The sequence below is a fragment of the Enoplosus armatus genome, chromosome 5 (assembly GCF_043641665.1).
Source record: "Enoplosus armatus isolate fEnoArm2 chromosome 5, fEnoArm2.hap1, whole genome shotgun sequence".
Classification (NCBI taxonomy): domain Eukaryota; kingdom Metazoa; phylum Chordata; class Actinopteri; order Centrarchiformes; family Enoplosidae; genus Enoplosus; species Enoplosus armatus.
In genome coordinates, this window is record NC_092184.1 from 24,678,952 (window position 1) to 24,698,564 (window position 19,613).

Genomic DNA, 19,613 nt, shown 5'->3' on the forward strand with positions numbered 1-19,613 from the left:
TTTGTGACCAAATAACTTGATATCATAGTGTTTTGTTATGTTTTAGGGGTGACCGTTGCTTTACTGACATATTTATACATGAAATTATGGGAGAATAAAAAAATAAAGTTAGTTTCTGAAACTAGTGCAAATTATTTGTTTCATGAAATTATATACCAAGAATTCTGATATAAATGGTGGCAGAGAATATTAATTACTGGTGATAAATAATTAACATTACGTCATACTATTTAATTTAATATTTCACCTACTGTACATGTGGGAATGTGTTAATGTATTAAAATCGTGCTTTAGTGAATTACAGCTGTAGCTAGATATAAATATGAGAGTGACCTATGTAATGAGAAAGTGATTAGTTTGATATAAAAAAAACAAACAAATCAAAAGCAGGCTCTCTCTTTGTTGAAAAAAGTAAACATCTAGGTGATTAATGACCATCTTCCAGTAATAGTTGATGAGTTTTGGTCTGCGTCTTATTCAGGAGTAACTAGACCGAGTTCTTTTGGATTCACTGTTCTGCCTATTCTCTGCATGCTGCCTGTTAATTCACTGCTTGGCTCAGAAGGAACCGTTTCTGGGCGCTTTGCTCTAACTGATTGTGGTGCTCTCTTTTTCTCAATCCTTCCCTTCCCACCCTCTTCTTGTTTCCATTTGATGTGTCTCTGTGTGTGATCTGTGTTTTGCGCTGCTGAAGGGAAGCTTCAGGTCACTACAGGTAACTCAATTTCCTCTGTCTTACAGATTTTCCTTCCATTTTTTTTCTCACCCTCTTGAGGAGTGCATAATGTGTGTGTCTAATATTTGGCAGTGTTGTGCTTTGTTGGCCTGGTGTCATTTTGCTGTCTACGGCGGTTAGCTCCCAGGCCAGCAGCAGAATGTAAATGAGGAGGCTCTGAATGAACCAGCATTAGCTGCTTTATCTCTTCTGGCTGGCAGGGCCAATATGTTTCCAGTTGGAGTCTAGCCATAGATTCATGGACAAACTATGAGCCTAGCCTTTTAGGCTGGACAAGCTAGCTCCACGTGGTCCAAGAGATAAAATCATACAAGTGCATGGGGGATGGTTTTTTATGTCAGAGGTTTCAGAAAGGTAATTAATAATTCCTTTATTTGTCTCTCTCTGTTTTACCCCCATTTCCATCACATTCCTCTTCCTATGTTTTCCTTTGACTTCTTTCGTCTTTCCCACTGCCATCCTCACCCTCCACATTTCTCCATGATCTTCCACCTTGGTTTGCTCCCCTGCCTCCTCTGCAGCCCTACTACGCCAGCAGGGCCAGCCTGCCTCCCAGCAGCGGACCTCGGGGTGTCCCACCCGCCAGCGGCCCCCGGCCTGTGACGCCCACCCACGTCTACCAGCCGGGCCCTGGCTCCCAAATGATGATGATCCCCGGGCAACAGTTGCCCTTCCCCAACTCACCACAGGGACCAGCCTACTTCATACCAGGACAGGTAGGGGGCTCAGCCTGGGGGGGGGGGGTGTTAAAGTTGTGATGACGCCATATTGTCTTTTTCATCAGAGCTGGAGGATATGGACAGCTAACATGACACCCCACGCCAAATGTTTTTACTCGTATCATCTCTGTTATATTGAGCTCTTGTTGTATGTTTGAATAAATTATATAAAACATTGTATCCACAAAATATTGATTAGTACCTTCAAATGGCCTAAAGTTGTGTATTACACAGAAGAGACGGGGAAAGTATTTTGTTTTGCTCCTGATTTATGTTGCTCTGTATCTAATGATACTGTTCGTCTCTCCTCTCTTCCGGTCTTCCATGCTCCCTCTTCGTTGTTTCCTTAGTACCGATCGGCAACCTACGTGGCCACACCCCAGCAATACCCAGTCCCAGCAGGCACCCCAGGCTTCTACCCAGGCACCAGTCCCGCTGAATATGGTACTTATGGTAAGAGGCTCTACCTGGGGCCTCACCTGAGCTACTCTCACACGGAGACACTTAGCAGGGTTTTTAACGGACACTGGAGTAGATCGCAGGCCAAACAACTTTCACACTTTATCAGTTAGAGAGCCAAACAACAAACACATAGCATCGCACTTATAAATGTAACACAAGGAAGATGTTTCAATGTAGCACAGACAGTATGGCAAGTAAATATAAGGATCCACCAAGATCATCAGTGTTGGTTACTGACATTCACATCAATAAAGGCAGTTCAATCATTTGACCTCTCAGCTCCACTCTTCTGTAGTCTCTGCAGTCTGATGTTTTTCACATTCTCAGTTGCTCTGTAAATCTGGACTTCGTCCACCTGCTGCCCGACTCTGGCTTTTGTTTGGGAACCTTCCTGTTTGTTCAGTATTTCTCTTCATATCAATGTTTACAGAAAAGCACTGGTCGTCTTTCAAAAAACCACAGACTCATGATGTTGCTCTTAATTATGGCCAACTTTATCTCAAGTCTCATCAGTGCTTCCGACACTTGTTGTTTAGAACACTTGCTGTTAATATGAAATGAGAAGGAATAGAGCAGCAGGTTTAGAAGCAGGAAAAAAAAAAAAAACTCACTGTACCTGCTCAGAATCTGCATCCAGTCATTCACACACACACACACACACAAAGCTGCTCTGCTGTAAGGAAGTAGTAGAATGTGTGTTTTTATAAAACATGGTTTTTTCACAGAAGTTTCCCAGAACCAAAGAACAACAACATCTCCCCAGACAGTCAGTCGTACAGTGACATTCAGCAATCGCACGGGGAGAAATCAGCAGAGATGACTTTCTTCCTGTCAAACATGGAGCATATAACCATAATGAAATGCAGCTACAAGACGTGTTGCGTCGCCACTGAAGGGTGTGGCTGCATTCTGGGAAATGTCGCTAGCTGTCACAGTCAAAGCAGGTTGAGTGAAATGGGCACTCCAGAAAAATAAATGAAAGCATGTCAGCATGAATAGCATCTGCATTGAGTATTCCAGATGAATGTTCTGTATGTGAAAGTATGACAGCATGTTTCTATAATACACTCCCATAATGTAGCTATCATAGTTCATACACGTGAACATTTCTCTTCTTTTTTCTTTTTCAACTTAGTGTTTATTCATTCCAAACGTCCTCTGTTGTCATTTTCCTTTCCATCTCCTTTTAACACAGTAGCACTGCAGATGTTTGCTGTTGATCCCGTGTGTTGTCACACCCTCTAGAGGTGACTGTGTGTCAGTACATCACAAGAAGAGACGATGGCCTGAAAACAAACTTGCTGACCCCCCGCTAGCAGGCATCTGAACTATGTGTTGTCTTTGTTTAAACTGTAGGTCATCAGCAATAGAATGCACTGGCCTGAATACAGGACTGTAAAAACACAATTCTTCCTATCAGGCTTTCCATGTCATGCTCTTTGCACATCAGTGTATGTTCACTGTACAATGTGCATAGCACTTAAACAATACCTCTGCACGCTCTGCACCTGCGTTTGCATGTTTTCGAAAAATACTGCTAGAAAAATGTGGTGAATGTTTAGTAAATCTATGATTTGTTGTTTGCAGACTCAATTGGTATTTTCAAATCTCTGTCTAGTGTTTTCAGATACTGTTTATTGTTCTAGAGGCAGTTGGTCTGTTTGAAATGCAGCAGGCGATTTCTAAACAGAAGTGTAACAGACTTTTATCTAACTTTCAGTGCAGAAAAGATCATTTAGAAATTTGTCATCAAGCGCAGTGTATTAAGTAGCTAAACTGAGCCTAAATCAGTTCCTAAAGCTTTTCAGACAAGCTACTCTCTTGGAGGGGGTTGGGTTATGTGTTGCTAGCAGTCACATTTTGATGTTTGATTTCAACCCTAAACTTGATCACCAATGCATTTAAAGCAGCATGAGAGTATCTGACTAGAATGGATTGATCAGATCTTTGAGCCTGAGTTGACCTTAAACAGTTATTAATTTGGCCTGAAATTTAACCTGATTGTTCTTTCTGTCCATTTCATCTGTTGAATGAAGTGAGGATCTCTCACTGGCCCTTTTTCACATTGCGGTGACATTTGCGCTTTCCATCCAGCAATCGCTAACATTAGAAATGTCTAAATGTCAACTCTCTTTTTCTACATGCTAACAGATTTTCATTGAGCTTGTGACTCCAACCCTAACCCTGTTTTCTGAATATTACATTGATTTTTTTTGTTGTTGCGTTTATGAGGCTGAAGATGATTGGACAAGCCTCGTCTTTAGAAACACATGAGCATGCGAGTTCGTTTGGAGGATGTAATTCATTTTCTAAGATTTAGATCTTAAACAAGAGAAATCCTTCCAGAGGATTGTTGAGGATTCAGTCAAACCTTTGATAAACTTTGCACCACAGACTCCATGTTCTCGGTGTTCACCTGAGTTTGAACAGCACCATTCACAATGGGAAATAAATAACTGCTCTAGACTTTGGATAAAATAGAACCACTTAAAATGTATACGTCTTTAGTGTCAATGCATGATCTTAATGCTGTTCTGAGGCATAAATTGTAAAAATGTACTATTGAAAAAAAACACATCAGTTTAATCCTAATGGGGGCACTTCTGGTTCTGTACTTTTGACAGCTTCACATAAATAGGAAATGCTAGTTCCATCTTCTTATGTCTGTTATGCTTGTTGGTGTGACTCTGCCGGGTTTAGTGCAAATTTACTGTATTTCTATTTGTTGTCCAGATATGGAGCTCTCTTCATTTGCTTGTGTGTGTCACATTGGTCATGAGATTCACATGACTTGAGGTTGGCACATGAGCCTAAATAACTGGTCACATGAAACTGAGACATGGCTCTTAAACTCTGGTCTCTTTTGGGCTTCACCACTGCGTTGGCTTTGACAGTGCAGAGGTGTCGAGGGCAGTTTGTCACAGAGGCAGCAGAGATATGCTGTATATCTAGAAATGATGAGGCTTTTAAGACCTGCGAAGCCCAACATACATTCTGTTAACTGCATAGGAACGATCCCAGAATATCATTCCAGCACCCCCCCCAGTCCTCTAAGTGGTTCAGTCTCTCTGACCACTGAGTCCTTTTCTAGCAGTCAGGTGAAAACACACACACATACACAGTGCTGACTGAGTATGGTGACTATTTTTAAGAGTCCCACCCCCCAAGTGGAGTGGTTTGCTCTATTCATCCCACATACATGTACATACACACAGCCCGCCCCCTTTTGTAATAGGTTGTGACGTCTTTGCCAGCATGGATCAGATCACTTGTCCAGGGTGGAGACATAGGGGAGTCCTCAGGCAAATCCAGAGCCATTCTGATTGACACAGCCGAATAGCTTTGCTTGCCTGCCCGTACAATCTAGGGGAGGGGGAAAAGGAGGGAGGGAGGCAGGAAGGTGGAAAAAAAAAAAAAGTGAAAGGCAGGGAGGAATCAGGAAGGTCAGAGGGAGGAGCAAAACTGAGACACGCTGGAAGAGGGAGGGCTGAACATTAAAAGAAGTCATTCTGAGAGGGCACCTGTAGAGAGGACAGGAAGGAGGTAGAGAGGGGGTTTGAAGAGAAACCCCCTCTCCTTTTTCAGTCCATTCGCAGTTTTGCCTTCAGCAGTTGTTCAGCATGGGGAATCGTGGGTCTCAAGAGCAGCAGGACTCTGAGGGTAGGTGTCTTCTAGACGGTGTGTCTCTTTGCAGCCCCCTCCCCCCCCCACATTGCTGTCTCAATCTCCTGCACTGCGAGTCATATCTCAAGCCTCTTACTAACATTATCGGGACGCTGTCCAAGAGTCTCATTCTGGCTTTCTGGTTTTGAGCATGCCCCTATTCTCCCTCTCTCTGTCCTTCTCTCTGTGTCCGTCTTCCCTCCCTTTCCCTCTCGCGCGCTCTCTTCCCCCAGCCGGTGTGGGGTTTTGACTATATTTAGGCTGTGCTGCTCCTGGTCAACAATGCAGACTCAGTAATGTGAGTTAGACTGAAATGCATGCTGAGGGGGAGAGAGGCAGAGCAGGAGCTAGCTACCGCCGGGCTGAAAGAGAGGCCTCTTCAATCTGAGGACTTTTTACTTCAGTCCTTTGAAAGTGGGCTACAACTGGTTCTGAACTGTAGCTGAGGCCCATCATAAGGCCAGGTAATATCACTGAATGGTTGGATGTCTTGTTGACGTTATTTTTCTTTTCTTGGTCTTGTCGGCAGCAGCTTTCTGGACCAATTTGTAAATGTGATAAATCTCCATGTCCTTAAGAAATAAGGGACACCTATGCAGGACTGGAATGAGGGAATGACTGCTGTGTCATTGTCTGAAGGCCTGCTCGTGGGGCCTCCCCAGGTGCCATGTCTGCTTCTGTTAACTGTTGCACTCAGATAGAACATGAAGGGAGATTTTGAGATGGAACAAAAGCATTCAAAGTCAATGGAAAGACATTGTAAACCACGAGATGCAGATTTGAGGCAATGATGTCTGTTCAAGTGGATTTCCACTTGGTGCTGGAACTGTCATAATGGGACCAGTTCTGAAGGTGTGTTACTCCACTGCAGCAACAAGAAAAAGGCCTGGGGGAGATGAAGCAATTGGAGTTTGTTCTGTTTTTTTGAAAATGTTTTATTAGAATCACCTGATACTTGATTTCAGTCAGCTGTTACCCACACTGCATGGAAACACAGGCTGCAAAATCACACAAATATAGAGCTGAAACGACCAGTCAATAAACAGAAAACCAGCAGCTATTTTGATGATCAATGAATTGTTTCGTTCATATTTCAGGCAAAATTATGCTTATTAGATTTTTTTTAAATATATATTATAGTAAATTGAATATCTTTGGACTGTTGGGTGGATAAAAGGAGCAATTTGAATAAGACATGGTGGGCTCTGAGGAATTATAATTAGCATTTTTCACTATTTTCTGACATTTTATGGATATATCAGCAGTTAGTCGTCGCCTTTCACATCTGATCATTTTTGATCAAGGTGGAAAATTCAACTTGTATCTGATTGTGCTGATACAAGGCCTTGCTTTGACTGTATGGCCAGCTATTAATAACAGCATGTTTCACATTGTTAGAAATATAGAAGTAAAGAACATTATTCAATAATCTAAATGATTACTTGGTCTGAATGCATCCTTTAGACTTTAAATGACTGACCTTTCGATGTCCCCAATCCCTTCCTTTATTTATTCATGTATTCACTGGTTCATTCACTCATTAATCATTACCTTAAGTCCTTAGGGTTACCCTGTCCATTTTTGTTGTGACAGTTACACTGAAATGCTGCTGTGACAGATAAAAAAACATGATTTTACAAGCTCTCTCCTGCAATGTCTCTACAGTGTTCACAGGAATACTGTCCGGACACTGAATCTATGAATTGAAGTTTAATGGAGGTGTGTTTACACAGGTGGCAGGTCGTTCTTTACCGGAGCATTTGATGGATGCCTAAAATGTAACACATCCTCGGTTGGCACTGAAGAAGATTTAAGTGGTTTAAAAAAGTGCAATTACCTCACTGTAGTGACATTTTAACTCTGCTGTGGACATAAAACTGCAGCTGCTGCACCGCAAATCATCAAGAAATCAAACCATCACGCTTTAGATGCAGCTTCTCGAACTGCCTCAAAGCAGCCTGACAGGACATTCAGTACATCAGCGACGTAGACTGTAATGGTGTTGTGTAAACACTAGCTATGTGCTGTTAGGCGAGCGTGTGAGTGTGTGTGTCCTGTGCATCTGTGTTTGTGTCGAGTCATGGCTATAGAATATAAGTCTGTATGTGTTGGTTTACATTCTTCTCTCTGTCTGATCCACAACAGGGGCCTACTACCCCGCCCAGCCTCAGTTCACCCCCTCGGTGCAGGCGGCACCCGTCATTATGAACCCTGCCCCTCAACAGCAGCAACCACCACCTCAGCCTCCCCAACACATCCCCACCAAACGGGAACGTAAACAGGTACAGTCAGTATTCTGCTACACAAAACATCTTTAAAATGGCGGTTTGAGAATGGATTTCTGGTTTAGGATTCCTAATTCACCTTCTTTTGATTTATAGTCCCACATTTCAATAGTAAACCTAGAATAGGCCTTTTATGTTGTTAAACATGGTGGACGTGTTAACAGTTAGAGTAAAGGGACAAATGGAAAAACTTTATCTGCCCTGTTTGGACAAGATCAGTGTAGGTCAGGTACTTTAACCAGCGCAGTTCCGTTATGTTAATTCCTAAATACACAATAATCTGTGGTTCCTTTGATAGTTTTAGGCCATCTACGTAGACGTCTGTGCACATCTGGTGATATTGCACGAAATAACATTGTTGGCTCTTCAATGATGGTGAAAGGTTTGATCATTGTTATGTGCTGTATTTTGTGATCATGCCTCTTCTGTGTGCTGTAACATGCACGATCACATGCAAGTGATGCACACAGCAGTCACACTCATCTGTAAACTTAACACTGCGTGAAGTCAGTGAGGAGCAAAGGAGTCTGAATACAGCTATTGACAACTCACCCTCATGTTCAGTTGAAATTTGTTACTGTAATGAATGCCTGTTGAGTTATGTAGAACAGCGTCCAGCCAGGAAGAAAGGCTACCAGCCAAAGCAGTTCATTAAAATACCAATTATAAAACAGATCCAGGTATTGTTATCCTGCCGTTACAGAGCACAAAAACTGTCACCAGTTAGTTTTATTTTGGTCAGTTCTTTTTTTATTTCCAAGTCAAATGTATTTGGGACATATATTCCACCTGGGAATATGGATCAAGAGGGAGCATATGAATGCAAGGAAGGACTCTATGCCTATGTGGTCTCTTCTCTTCTACAAGATCAAGATGTATGTGGTATGCTCTCCAAGCTGTTTTGATTCCTTGGCATTTTTAAAAACTTTAATTAGAGCTTTAAACAATACAACTCTGTTTAGGTTGACACAGCGCTCAACTAGTTAACTAAACATATGCCATACTGAAAAATTTGATGCCTGCCTCAAGTCAACCAACGTGACAGCGTAAATCTTGTATTTTGGTTGAACTGATCTCATTAAGATTTGCATAGTCAATCACCAAGCTGGTGGGCTGCACTCAGATTTGAGATGATCGAAAGATAAAAGCATTTTCTTTGCCCTGTGATTTTCTGTACGACACATAGTGTTCACGGTGGCTACAGAAAACTAAGAATTCACCATGGAAAGAATGTGTTTTGTCATTCAAATCATCAGATTTTACACAATCAAGACTGGATGGTTTTGAGATAATCCAGCCAGTCAGTGGTGTTGTAATCTCTCTGAAGTATTCTTGAGTGTGGGCGTAGAGTTCAGTTTACTGATTGAAACAGATAGTGGTGAACCTGACCTTAACTCGGTGTGCTGTAAGACTAAACTGCTGTACGACATATTCCCCACTTCTACAGTATGTCTAGTGTTTCCTTTGCTCTCTAAGATGGCTCTCGCCTGGTATGTGGTAGCTCTCTGTGAACTGTAGCCCCAGTTTGTCCCTCTCATGTAATCATCGTTTTTACATTTGAGACTTCGGTGATGCATGGGTACGCTGGTTACATTTGAGAAATTATTTTTAGACATTTTCAGATTCCTCAAAGACTCTTTTATCCAGCTAGAATGAAAAATATGAAGTCAAAGCAGGTTTTTTTCCAGGTTTTGTATTTATCTTTGAGGAAAAACTGAAGTGCATTCTCTAAATCTTCTGTGCAAAAGTCTCATTTGTAGAAATAGAAATGGATGATAACATGAGAGGCACGAACCTGAGCTATTTGAACGTGTTAACTAGTGGCTGTATTTATATGTTTTTTGTCTGTGTCTTGAAACTAGTTTTGGCTAGCTTGGAGCTTTCGTAACCTTTCTGTTTGTCTTCATCTGATCAAACTTTTTAAATCCAATGTATGCTTTGTTGAAAGAAATACGATGTCATTGTCGTTTCTTTGTAAAATCCTTCATATATTAAGTCTTCATATAGCGTGAATGCCTTCATCTATGACCAGTATCACCAGGAAAATGCTGTTAGTGTTCAATGCTGGGGCTCTGTTCTGTTGCTGCAAGATTTGCATGATGTCTGGTCCCTCTCGCTGGGGAACTTGGCATTTTATCAGCCACTGTGGTCACCTGGGGTGTACTTTGACCCGTTCCAATGGGCCCCAGCCAGTGCTACAACACTGGCCTCAAGACCCTTTGCACACCCGCTGTCTCTGTCACACACACATCCGCACATAATGAAAAAGGCACCCATAGTGAAGTCAAGATGACAGACAGGGAGCGACTGGAGGAATTGCTGCATAAATCTGCCTGACTGAGTGACACTTTGAGAGAGCAGGTAGAGGTTTGGTGTCTTGTTAAGGACACGTCAACAGGGCACAAGGCTCCAGTGTGGGCAATCCCCGACCCTCCATTTACAGGACAGTGTGTGTAGAACCACAAGGCTAAAGAGCTGCACCAAGGTACACAACCTTTTATGTAGTTACATGCAAGTCAGATAAAGAGATTGAAGAAAATTGCCTTTTTTCCTACTCTCTTGCTCTCCCTCTGGCTGTGTCTCAAAGAGAAAATCCAGAGGGGGGGCGAAGGACATGTCAGCACATAGCTCAGCTCCACGTGGCCACCAGTCTCCTCCCCCTTCTGAGCCGGAAGGGCTATCCAACCAGCCTTCCTCTGCTGCTGTGGCACCCCTCCTCCTCCTCCTCCTCCTCCCCCTCCTCCTCCCCCTGTGCTGGTTTCCTCTGCTCTCAGAAGGGGTGAGCCTGAAAAAAAAAATTTCTGAGGAGCAACTTGGGTGTGCAGGATGACAGAGAGAATGAGGAAAAGGGGGAGTTTCTTCTGCTAGCTGCAGCCTATTTGATAACGCTAACTTTTTTTTTCCTGGAAACCCTCCCATTCCCCCCTACCCTGCCCCTCCCTCACTCTCTGGCCCCTTTAACTGTCTGTTAGTCTCTGTGGGCGGGTTGTGCATTCCAATACCATAGCTTTACAAGGCCAGTCGCTTTATCCTTTTTTTCCCCCCTCCCTGGTCTGTTCAGCGCATGAGAGAGAGAGTCAAGTTGCTAACTAGCTTACTGACAGTCAGACCCAGCCCTGCTCTGTCCTGTTCTGCCAGCGTGTAGCTCTGTATCACAGCCTGGATGTGTGTGAGTAGAGCTGAGGTAAAACTGCACTGGCTACGTCCAACCACCACCCTGCTTTGTGGGGTTTAAAGTCCAGCCCAGAGTCCGCTGGAGCAGCTACTCCAGCCCCGGGATGAAAGAGGCCCGCTAGGGTTTGTAATGCTCCGGGAGAGGAGTTGCTGAACTGACGGACTGAAACAGTGGAAGGTCAGTAACAACAAGCAAATATTGTTGTTCTTAAAGTCAAAAGTAGGCCGGAGAGCAGTCAGTGTTGTAGCAGCTCACTGTTAACTTTTACAGTTTAATCCTTGTCCAGTGACTGTATGCGTCACTTTATTCAGTAGCATTGTGGCTCGTCCTAGTTTCATGACAGCTTTGTAGAGTGTGAGTGAGAGAAAAGGGGAGCAGAATAGAAAGCATGTTCTTGTAATGTATGGGCACTCCTTGTGAGTGATCTGATTTTTTTCGCCCCCTCTGCCTGACGAAAAGCCGTCTGTTGTCCGCCTTCCTGAGAGTCAGGCAGCCGCCTCAAACCAGCAGTGAAATTTGTTTGACAATTTGAGTTAAAGTTGGTGAACTCGATTCCTCCGCTCCGTCAGCGCAGCTTGACTGAGCACGCTCAGTTGTGCAGCAGAGGAATTTGCATGGCGGTTAGCGTTTGGATTTGGTGTGCTGTGCCTCAGCGTTCACAATGTGAGAAACGTAGCTTTCATTGAATCACAGGCAGCTAGCGAGTCATAGACGCAGAAAGAGCTGACGACTGTAGGCATTGCATCATGGGAGGGCAAACTCTTCTCTTACATGCTGCTGTCCTCACCCTGAAACCTTTTAACCCTTTGCATTTCTCCTTACTCTTCCTCTTTTATAGCAGAAAAGCAGCCAGTTCTCGAGTGCTTTCCATCACATACAGAGTTATTTTGTCTTTCCTTTCCTCTCTGTCATCATTTGTGGTCTCACCCTGACGACAGATCTCTTCCCTCTCCTCCATAGATCAGAATAAGAGATCCTAACCAAGGAGGTCGAGACATTACAGAGGAGATTATGTCAGGGGGCCGCAGTGGCTCTACTCCAACCCCACCACAGGTGAGCTACCAAACACAGCGGACATACTAGCACACTGTTACGCTTTTATTTTTAGACTCTTGTTTAATTGAAATTGTAACATTGAAGTTTAGAGAAACGACACTTGCAGATCAATGCAAATCATCAGCGTCAGTGGCTAACTAATACGTTACGCTATATATACGGCAACAACTGCTCCTCTCTGGGGTCCATATTAGATAACCATATAGTCTATATATGTTTCTTATAGTTTCTACTGTGTAAGTGTCTGCTTAGTCCATCTTTGCACTTAAAATACATTTAAAACAAGAATGTACTCGCCTGTGCTGTCCATATGTTACTACTTTACAGGGAATGCTGCAGCTTGCCAGCCCTCAAACATGTGTTAAACTACAAACTGTCAAAATCCAACTGATCTATGATTTGCTCTTGGAGTTCTGACATGTGGCTCCTATAACAAGGGACTGACGTGAAACCAGTTTTTTTTTTTTGTCAGTGGAAAAATGAGGGTTGTCCTCACCACTAAGGTCATACTATACTACCTTTTTTATGTGTGTATGTGTCCCAACAGACAGCCCTATCTGGATCAGAGAGTACAGCAGTGTCCCAGGCCAACGGTGAGAGCGTCACAGCTGCTGCTTCACCAGCACTGGTGAGACCAGGTGAGTGAACTCAGGCACGGATATAAAGAAGTACAATCTCCCAAATATCATTTTGATATTGTTCATGTTTTACTTCAGCTGCGAATATTTGCCTGACTTATTACATGCTATTTCGTTTTCCTTTTTTTTATTTTATTGGCGTATGGGTACCTGTACAGAACCAAGGCGTGTGTATGAACACTTCTGATATTTAATGCAGTTATTATTTTATTAAGGGTCTTATTTTTGCAGTGGAAGGGTATTTTGTGCTGCAGAAGTACTTTAAGATGCATACAGAATAAAAATGTTCCCATTAGCTTTCATTTAGCTTTTAATAGTTCTTAGATTCCAGCAGCTGTAAGCTGAGAGGAAGGCTGGGTTTGACCTTGTTGCTATGTATGACCTCATGTTTCATGAAGGAGCTTACTTACTACAGTAATTGATTAACGGGGGAATGAACCTAATTAGTAAAACAAGCCAATGTTTTGTTAGCTTACATGTTGTAATACTTGTGTGGATATGAGGGCATCACCTATTACAGCCTGCAGGCTCAAATACTGTGACCAAGTGATATCAAACAGCAGCCTCTGGATAATAAGGGACTCATGAGTTCAACCTGGGCAGTATGTTGAAGCCTCCATCAACCACCTATGTGTTGTTCTGGTTGACGAATGTGTCTTCGTCTCTCGACTGTGCAGTTATTTGAACGTGTTTTTCATCTGTAGGAGCGACTGCATCAGGTCGTCCGGTGGTAGCCATGCAGGCAGCGTGTTTAGAGGAAACCATGTGATTTTGTTTTTTCAGGAAGTGGATGGCTTGAAATAAGTATGTGGTTGAGGAGCGTAGGAGTGTCGCATAATATTTAGTTTCTACTAAATCAGTCTGTTTGAAGCTCCAGTACCCTTAGATGTTTGGTGAATGTGATCCCATGTCTATAAATACCTTTTGATGTTATAGTGGTCCATGTACGGGGGGCGAGAGCTGTGGGTTGTGAAAACATCATTGAGCTGATGAACTGAACATTGAAGTCGTAAAAATGCTTTTCAGAAATCAACATTTTTTTTCTGACCCTCCAGATGACAGAGGGAAACCTACCCCCCCTCCTCTGTCAAAGACCCCTGAACTTGCTAAAGGTGACCCCATCCCCACTGAGGCTACCTCCTCTGACACGAACATTAAGACCCCTTCACCCCCTCTACTATCAGAGGAAGAAGACACTATTTCCACACCTGCGCCCAGCGCTCCGGTGGCAGATGTAATGGATGCCCCTCCACCTCCCAGGGAAACCACCCCACCTCCCCAATCAGCACCTGAGGTGCCCGCCTACCCTGCACCCCTCCCTGACCCTGTCCCCACCTCCGCTGCGCAAGACAAAACAGACAAAGCCACAGAGGCAAAGGAGGAGGTGTTGAAAGAGGAGGAGGCTAAAGCAGAAGAGGAGGCAGCTGCCTCTTCAGACACACCTCCCTCCACCACTAACGGCGTCGCAGAGGTGGAGCCGGAGAGGCTCTCGGTCACGTTGCCACCCAGTCACCTGGAGGCCCCTCTGGAGTCTCCCATTGCACAGCCCGAGGAGCTCTGCCTCCCCAACGGCCTGCCGCTGCCAGCCCCTCAAGACCCAGAGGTGCCCGCCATCAGTACGGCCGAGCGTGACGACAGCCCCATCGCTGAGCCCGACGACAGCCCCGTCGCTGAGCCCGACGACAGCCCCGTCGCTGAACCCGACGACAGCCCCGTCGCTGAGCCCGACGACAGCCCCGTCGCTGAGCCCGTCACCAGCCAGCAGTCTGTCGCACAGACCTCCACGGCCATCACTCAGGCAGCGCCGACACCCGTTGTCCAAGACGCACCTGCACCTGTTGACCAGCCTGCACCCGCTGTCGAGGAGATTCCCGCCGACCCAGTCGTCCAGGCAGCACCCGCCCAGCCTGAGGTCCAAGACGCGGTTCCTTCAGTCACCCCGGACATCAAAGAAGATTCCCCAGTGCCCCAGTCCGCCGCCGAGGAAGAGAAGCCATCTCCCGCAGAGACGGTTTCCATAGCTGACAGCGCTCCAGAAACAGTGCCGACACCTCCTCCTCCCGCAGTAGAGGAGAGGGAGGACACTCCTCCTCCCCAGACGGTCACCCCTGCCCTTGTAGAAACTACTATGCAAGGTCAGTTAATTACAACATGCTAAGATATTTGATAGTTTAGAATTATAATCTCCATCCTCTGTCAGATTTGTTTGTGTTGATCTGAGGCTGACTGTGTTTGCCTTCTTCCTGTAGCTGCTGTGTCTGTGCCAAAGAAAAAGAGGAAGATGAAGGATTTGAACAAAAAGGAGGCAGTGGGAGACCTCCTGGATGCCTTTAAAGAGGTGTGTGTGTGTGTGCAGTAATGCATTTATTCATTCATCCTCCTACAGTTACTCCAAACCCGTGATCACTAACAAAGACCCCTAAACGTCTCAGCCCAGTGAGAAAAGAGGCTTCACTGTTTCTGAGTTTGAATATAGCTTTTTTTTTTTTAACCTGTAAATTTTAACCATTCTAAAATTGAACCAGGAGCAGGTAGTGGCCCCACCGGAGCCCGAGCCAGCCCCTGCCCCAGTACCTGAGACCCAGCCCGCTGCTGCTTCCCCTCCTGCACCAGAAGAGGCGGACCTGACTTGGGAGGACAAGGAGGACAAGCTGGACGCTGAGAACATTCAGCCAGATCCTCCTGAGACGACCTCCACTGACAAGAAGTACCAGTACAAAGAGGGTGGGTCTCTGAACCTTGATACCTCTCAGTGATCTTATCTCACTTACATTCACGAGGTAGTCGGTCGATTACGTTTATGTTTGCTTTGTTGAGAGTGAGGGAGTGGCGCTTTAGCTGATTGTGCTTCTGTTGATAGTGTGATAAAGTGTTTGGTGGAAAACGATACTTATGTGATGGCTACGCATAATATTTAAACATTAAGCCACACACTGTTACGTTTTTAAATTGTAGGTCAGGATCCTTTTGCTTTCTTGCAGCTTTTTATATCTTATAAATGAGACAATCAAAGCATAAGAAAATGAATAATTTCAGCAGCTTGTTTAAGATTGTCACTCAATAAATAATACCTCTTAAATGTATCCACAGATGCACTTAATGTTACACAAAGCACAGATCACGTACACTGTGCTGTACCTATTCTTTCATTTATTTATTAATTAATTTACTAGCCTATCTGCCACCTTGTGGACATAATGAGGCATAACAATATCTACAGTTATACTGACCTAGGATCATATACTCATTCATTCCTCGGCTGTGCAGGAAGAAATATAACTTAAAAATGTTGCAAATGATTCTTAAATAGAAAAACATTTTGGTCACTTTCACTGTTTTGGTTTCTCTTTCAGAAAATTGGAAGCCAATAAACCCAGAGGAGAAGAAGCAATATGACAGAGAGTTTCTTCTGGGCTTCCAGTTCATCTCAGCCAGCATGAACAAGCCTGAGGGTCTGCCAGCCATCAGTGATGTTGTCCTCGACAAGGTGCAACCTCTCGCCCTAAAGCAAAGGCCATACATTTAGTCTTGAGTCATGTCTCTAATGTAAATAATTTGTCTTAAATGTTTCTGTTTTTGTTGTTTGTGTGAAGCACTTTGAAATGGCCTCAGTGTAGCCTAAATTCTGCTGTATAAATACACTCACCTTCCCTTAGAAGGACAAGCTGTCCGTCTGTGTAGATAAAGACTTCCTATGAGCAGGGCAAGTTATTTTTTTCTAGGTGTTTGATCACCCCAGAAGCACTGATGGGATGTAATTAATGTGCCTGTGACTGGAAACATGAAGAGACATAAAGACCACAGCATTACATCTCAGAGAATATCTAAAAAAAGGTTTCAATTGATGTTTATTTCAGGCTAATAAGACCCCTCTGCGTCAACTGGACCCCAGTCGTCTACCAGGAATGAACTGTGGCCCTGACTTCACACCCTCCTTCGCCAACCTTGGCAGGCCTGGCATGGGAGGAGGAGGAAGCAGAGGACCAGTAAGTTAACATTTTCTTAATGTGATCCAAGAGCTCTGCACTTGAAGTTCTTAGCCAATGAATGACACGGTGTCTTTGTCCCTCCCCTCTCTCCTCCCAGCCTCCTGGTATGGGCATCGGAGTTGGTGGTCCACGTCGCTCTCAGCAGATGCAGAGGAAAGAGCCAAGGAAAATCATCACCAGCATGTCACTCGGTGAGGACGTGCAGCTGAACAAGGCCGAGAAGGCTTGGAAACCTTCGACGAAAAAAGTCACTCGCAGAAGCCCAGCAGATGACGCCGAGGAGAACGATTCAGAGCCGGCTAAGACCCAGGACCTGTTCAAACGGGTTCGCAGCATCCTCAACAAACTGACCCCCCAAAAGTTTCAACAGCTAATGAAACAGGTGACGGATCTGACTATTGACACTGAGGAGAGATTGAAAGGAGTCATAGATCTTACCTTCGAAAAGGCCATCTCCGAGCCAGACTTTTCGGTGGCCTATGCCAACATGTGCCGCTGCCTTATGGGGGTAAGTGGTGCCGCACACGATATGGAGAAGTGTGTTGAATAAGCTGGAATGTTTTCTCTTGGACTGTTGTGGTTTAAGTGCAGTTGTGCCCGGAGCTCAATGGTGTGTTGCTATGATTCGATGTGTTAAATGATAAACTAAAGTTAATTTGCCAAATAAAATGCATTTTTCTGGAGACTAAATTAAACTAAATTCATTGGGCTAACTAAACACTTTAAATTATGTCACCCTCGCTTTTTTTTGTTTGGGTGGTTGTCACCTGCTGAGAGCTTGAATTCTACATTGAGGATAATAGTACCTCATTAATTATGACAATTATTTGCTGATTGCGCTGATCAGTAACTCTTTATATCACTGTAAGGTTTGATTGTTATTATTATTGATTATCAGCACTAGGACCTTTATCAGCATCTTATCACAGAAGCTGATAAAAGTTGGGCATTTGATAAGGAAATTGTATCATAACAAAAGTGTTACTGGCAGACACTCAGAAATTGATTATCTGAGTGCATCTAGGCCCATTACAAATCAAGCTCTAGTCTGGGCCACTGATTTAAGCGATGGGTACTGACTTTAACAACATAAGCCTACACCTCGTCTTTTCCTACTCTTTTTTTTGATATACGTTTTCTCTGCTCTTTTCAGCTTAGAGTCCAAACCACAGACAAGCCGGGAGCCTATGTGAACTTCCGCAAGCTGCTGCTAAATCGATGCCAGAAGGAGTTTGAAAAGGATAAAGATGACGACGAGATCTTCGAGAAGAAGCAGAAAGAGCTGGATGCGTCCTCTGTGGTATAGTGTTTCCTAGAAGTCATGTTTTGCATGCTAAGATGTTTTCATTCAGCTAACCATGTCATTTTTTTTTCATCACCCTTTTGTATGTGACATTGTTTTCTCTGGCAGGAGGAGGAGAAGCAGCGGCTCACTGACGAGCTACGAGAAGGTAGAGACAAGGCCAGGAGGCGCTCACTGGGAAACATCAAGTTCATTGGTGAGCTGTTCAAGCTTAAAATGCTCACAGAGGTCATCATGCATGACTGCATTGTAAAGCTGCTCAAAAACCACGACGAGGAGTCCCTGGAGTGCCTGTGTAGACTTTTGTCCACCATTGGCAAGGACCTGGACTTTGAGAAGGCCAAGGTACAACACACGCAGATGAAGAGGAAATAGCACACATGCACTCACCACATACATGTGCAAACTGCTAAATGTGTAGTTAGATCGAGTTTTAACCAAACTGTTGTGGTCACCCTCAGCCTCGTATGGACCAGTACTTCAATCAGATGGAGAAAATAATAAAGGAGAGGAAGACCACCTCCAGGATCCGCTTCATGTTGCAGGATGTGCTGGACCTTCGACGGGTAAAGCAAAAACACAACACAAACACACACAGCTTAGCTTTTTCTAACAACTCATATTGTGGTACACATAGTGTGTGTGTGTTTGTGTGTGTGTGTAAGACCATGTCTACATTAAGCCGGCTAAATCTATTCCTCTCAAATTGTCTCTTAAAGCGTCAGTTTCTCATGTCCTCTACTTTTGGCTGAATTCACGTGTCTTTAACTAGTTGATTTCAGTGTTTATAAAGTCGGTTCACTGTAGTGTTGTCGAAGTGTCTCTGAAGGAATGCTGGACTCCTGTAGTTAGGCTCCCAGTCCCGCCCACACAGTGTTACAAAACCTGCTGTCTTCAGTGTTTTTACAAGCCCAAGTCAGCTGCTCCAAGTCAGCACATTGGCCCTTTTTTACCATGAAACACACAATTTCCTTTTCTAGGCAAAGGCTGAAGAGAGGAGTTAAAAGTCACGAGGACGTTGATCTCTTGATCCCTTTCCGTTCTAGTCTCTCCCATGAACACCGGTTGTAATATGTATCTAGTGTTAGAATTAATACTCCTACATGGCTTTTGTATAATCGGTCAAAATGAGGAATACTTCCGTGCTAAATACTCAATCTCTCCCCGTGTCCCATCCCAGAACAACTGGGTGCCCCGGAGAGGTGACCAGGGCCCCAAGACCATCGACCAGATCCACAAAGATGCCGAGCTGGAGGAGCACAGGGAGCACATGAAGGTGCAGCAAGCCCTCGTCTCCAAAAAGGAGTCAGGCGGCGGTGGCTCTGGAGGCAGGATGGGTGGAGGTGGTCCCGGGGGTCGCGGGGGCCCCCACACCCCAGGCCGTGGGGCTCCTCCCCAGGATGAGGGCTGGAATACAGTGCCCATCTCGACCAAGAACCGACCTATTGACACCTCTCGCCTTAGCAAAATCACTAAGGTAGGAGAGCTGTGTACATATGTGTCATAGTCAGCAGATTTAATGTGTGCAGCACATCCAACGTCAGAACACATTTTCATCTCTTTACTTGAAATAGTACATGTCAGGGA

The 19,613-nt window shown here is 44.4% G+C and overlaps 1 protein-coding gene across 2 annotated transcripts in view; it reads left to right on the forward strand.

Moving 5' to 3' along the window:
- The window catches only part of LOC139285861 (eukaryotic translation initiation factor 4 gamma 1), a 34,011-nt gene that overhangs the window by 8,929 nt on the left and 5,469 nt on the right, over window positions 1-19,613 (forward strand). The window contains exons 5-19 of one of the 2 annotated variants that reach the window (XM_070906531.1): window positions 1,258-1,452; window positions 1,806-1,899; window positions 7,726-7,862; window positions 12,001-12,093; window positions 12,644-12,734; window positions 13,790-14,869; window positions 14,984-15,072; window positions 15,260-15,458; window positions 16,088-16,221; window positions 16,592-16,720; window positions 16,821-17,231; window positions 17,877-18,023; window positions 18,135-18,371; window positions 18,488-18,592; window positions 19,207-19,503. In XM_070906531.1, the coding sequence (XP_070762632.1) occupies window positions 1,258-1,452; window positions 1,806-1,899; window positions 7,726-7,862; window positions 12,001-12,093; window positions 12,644-12,734; window positions 13,790-14,869; window positions 14,984-15,072; window positions 15,260-15,458; window positions 16,088-16,221; window positions 16,592-16,720; window positions 16,821-17,231; window positions 17,877-18,023; window positions 18,135-18,371; window positions 18,488-18,592; window positions 19,207-19,503 (3,438 nt within the window). The remainder of the gene's footprint in view (window positions 1-1,257; window positions 1,453-1,805; window positions 1,900-7,725; window positions 7,863-12,000; window positions 12,094-12,643; window positions 12,735-13,789; window positions 14,870-14,983; window positions 15,073-15,259; window positions 15,459-16,087; window positions 16,222-16,591; window positions 16,721-16,820; window positions 17,232-17,876; window positions 18,024-18,134; window positions 18,372-18,487; window positions 18,593-19,206; window positions 19,504-19,613) is intronic. The other variant, XM_070906532.1, reaches the window with a different exon arrangement.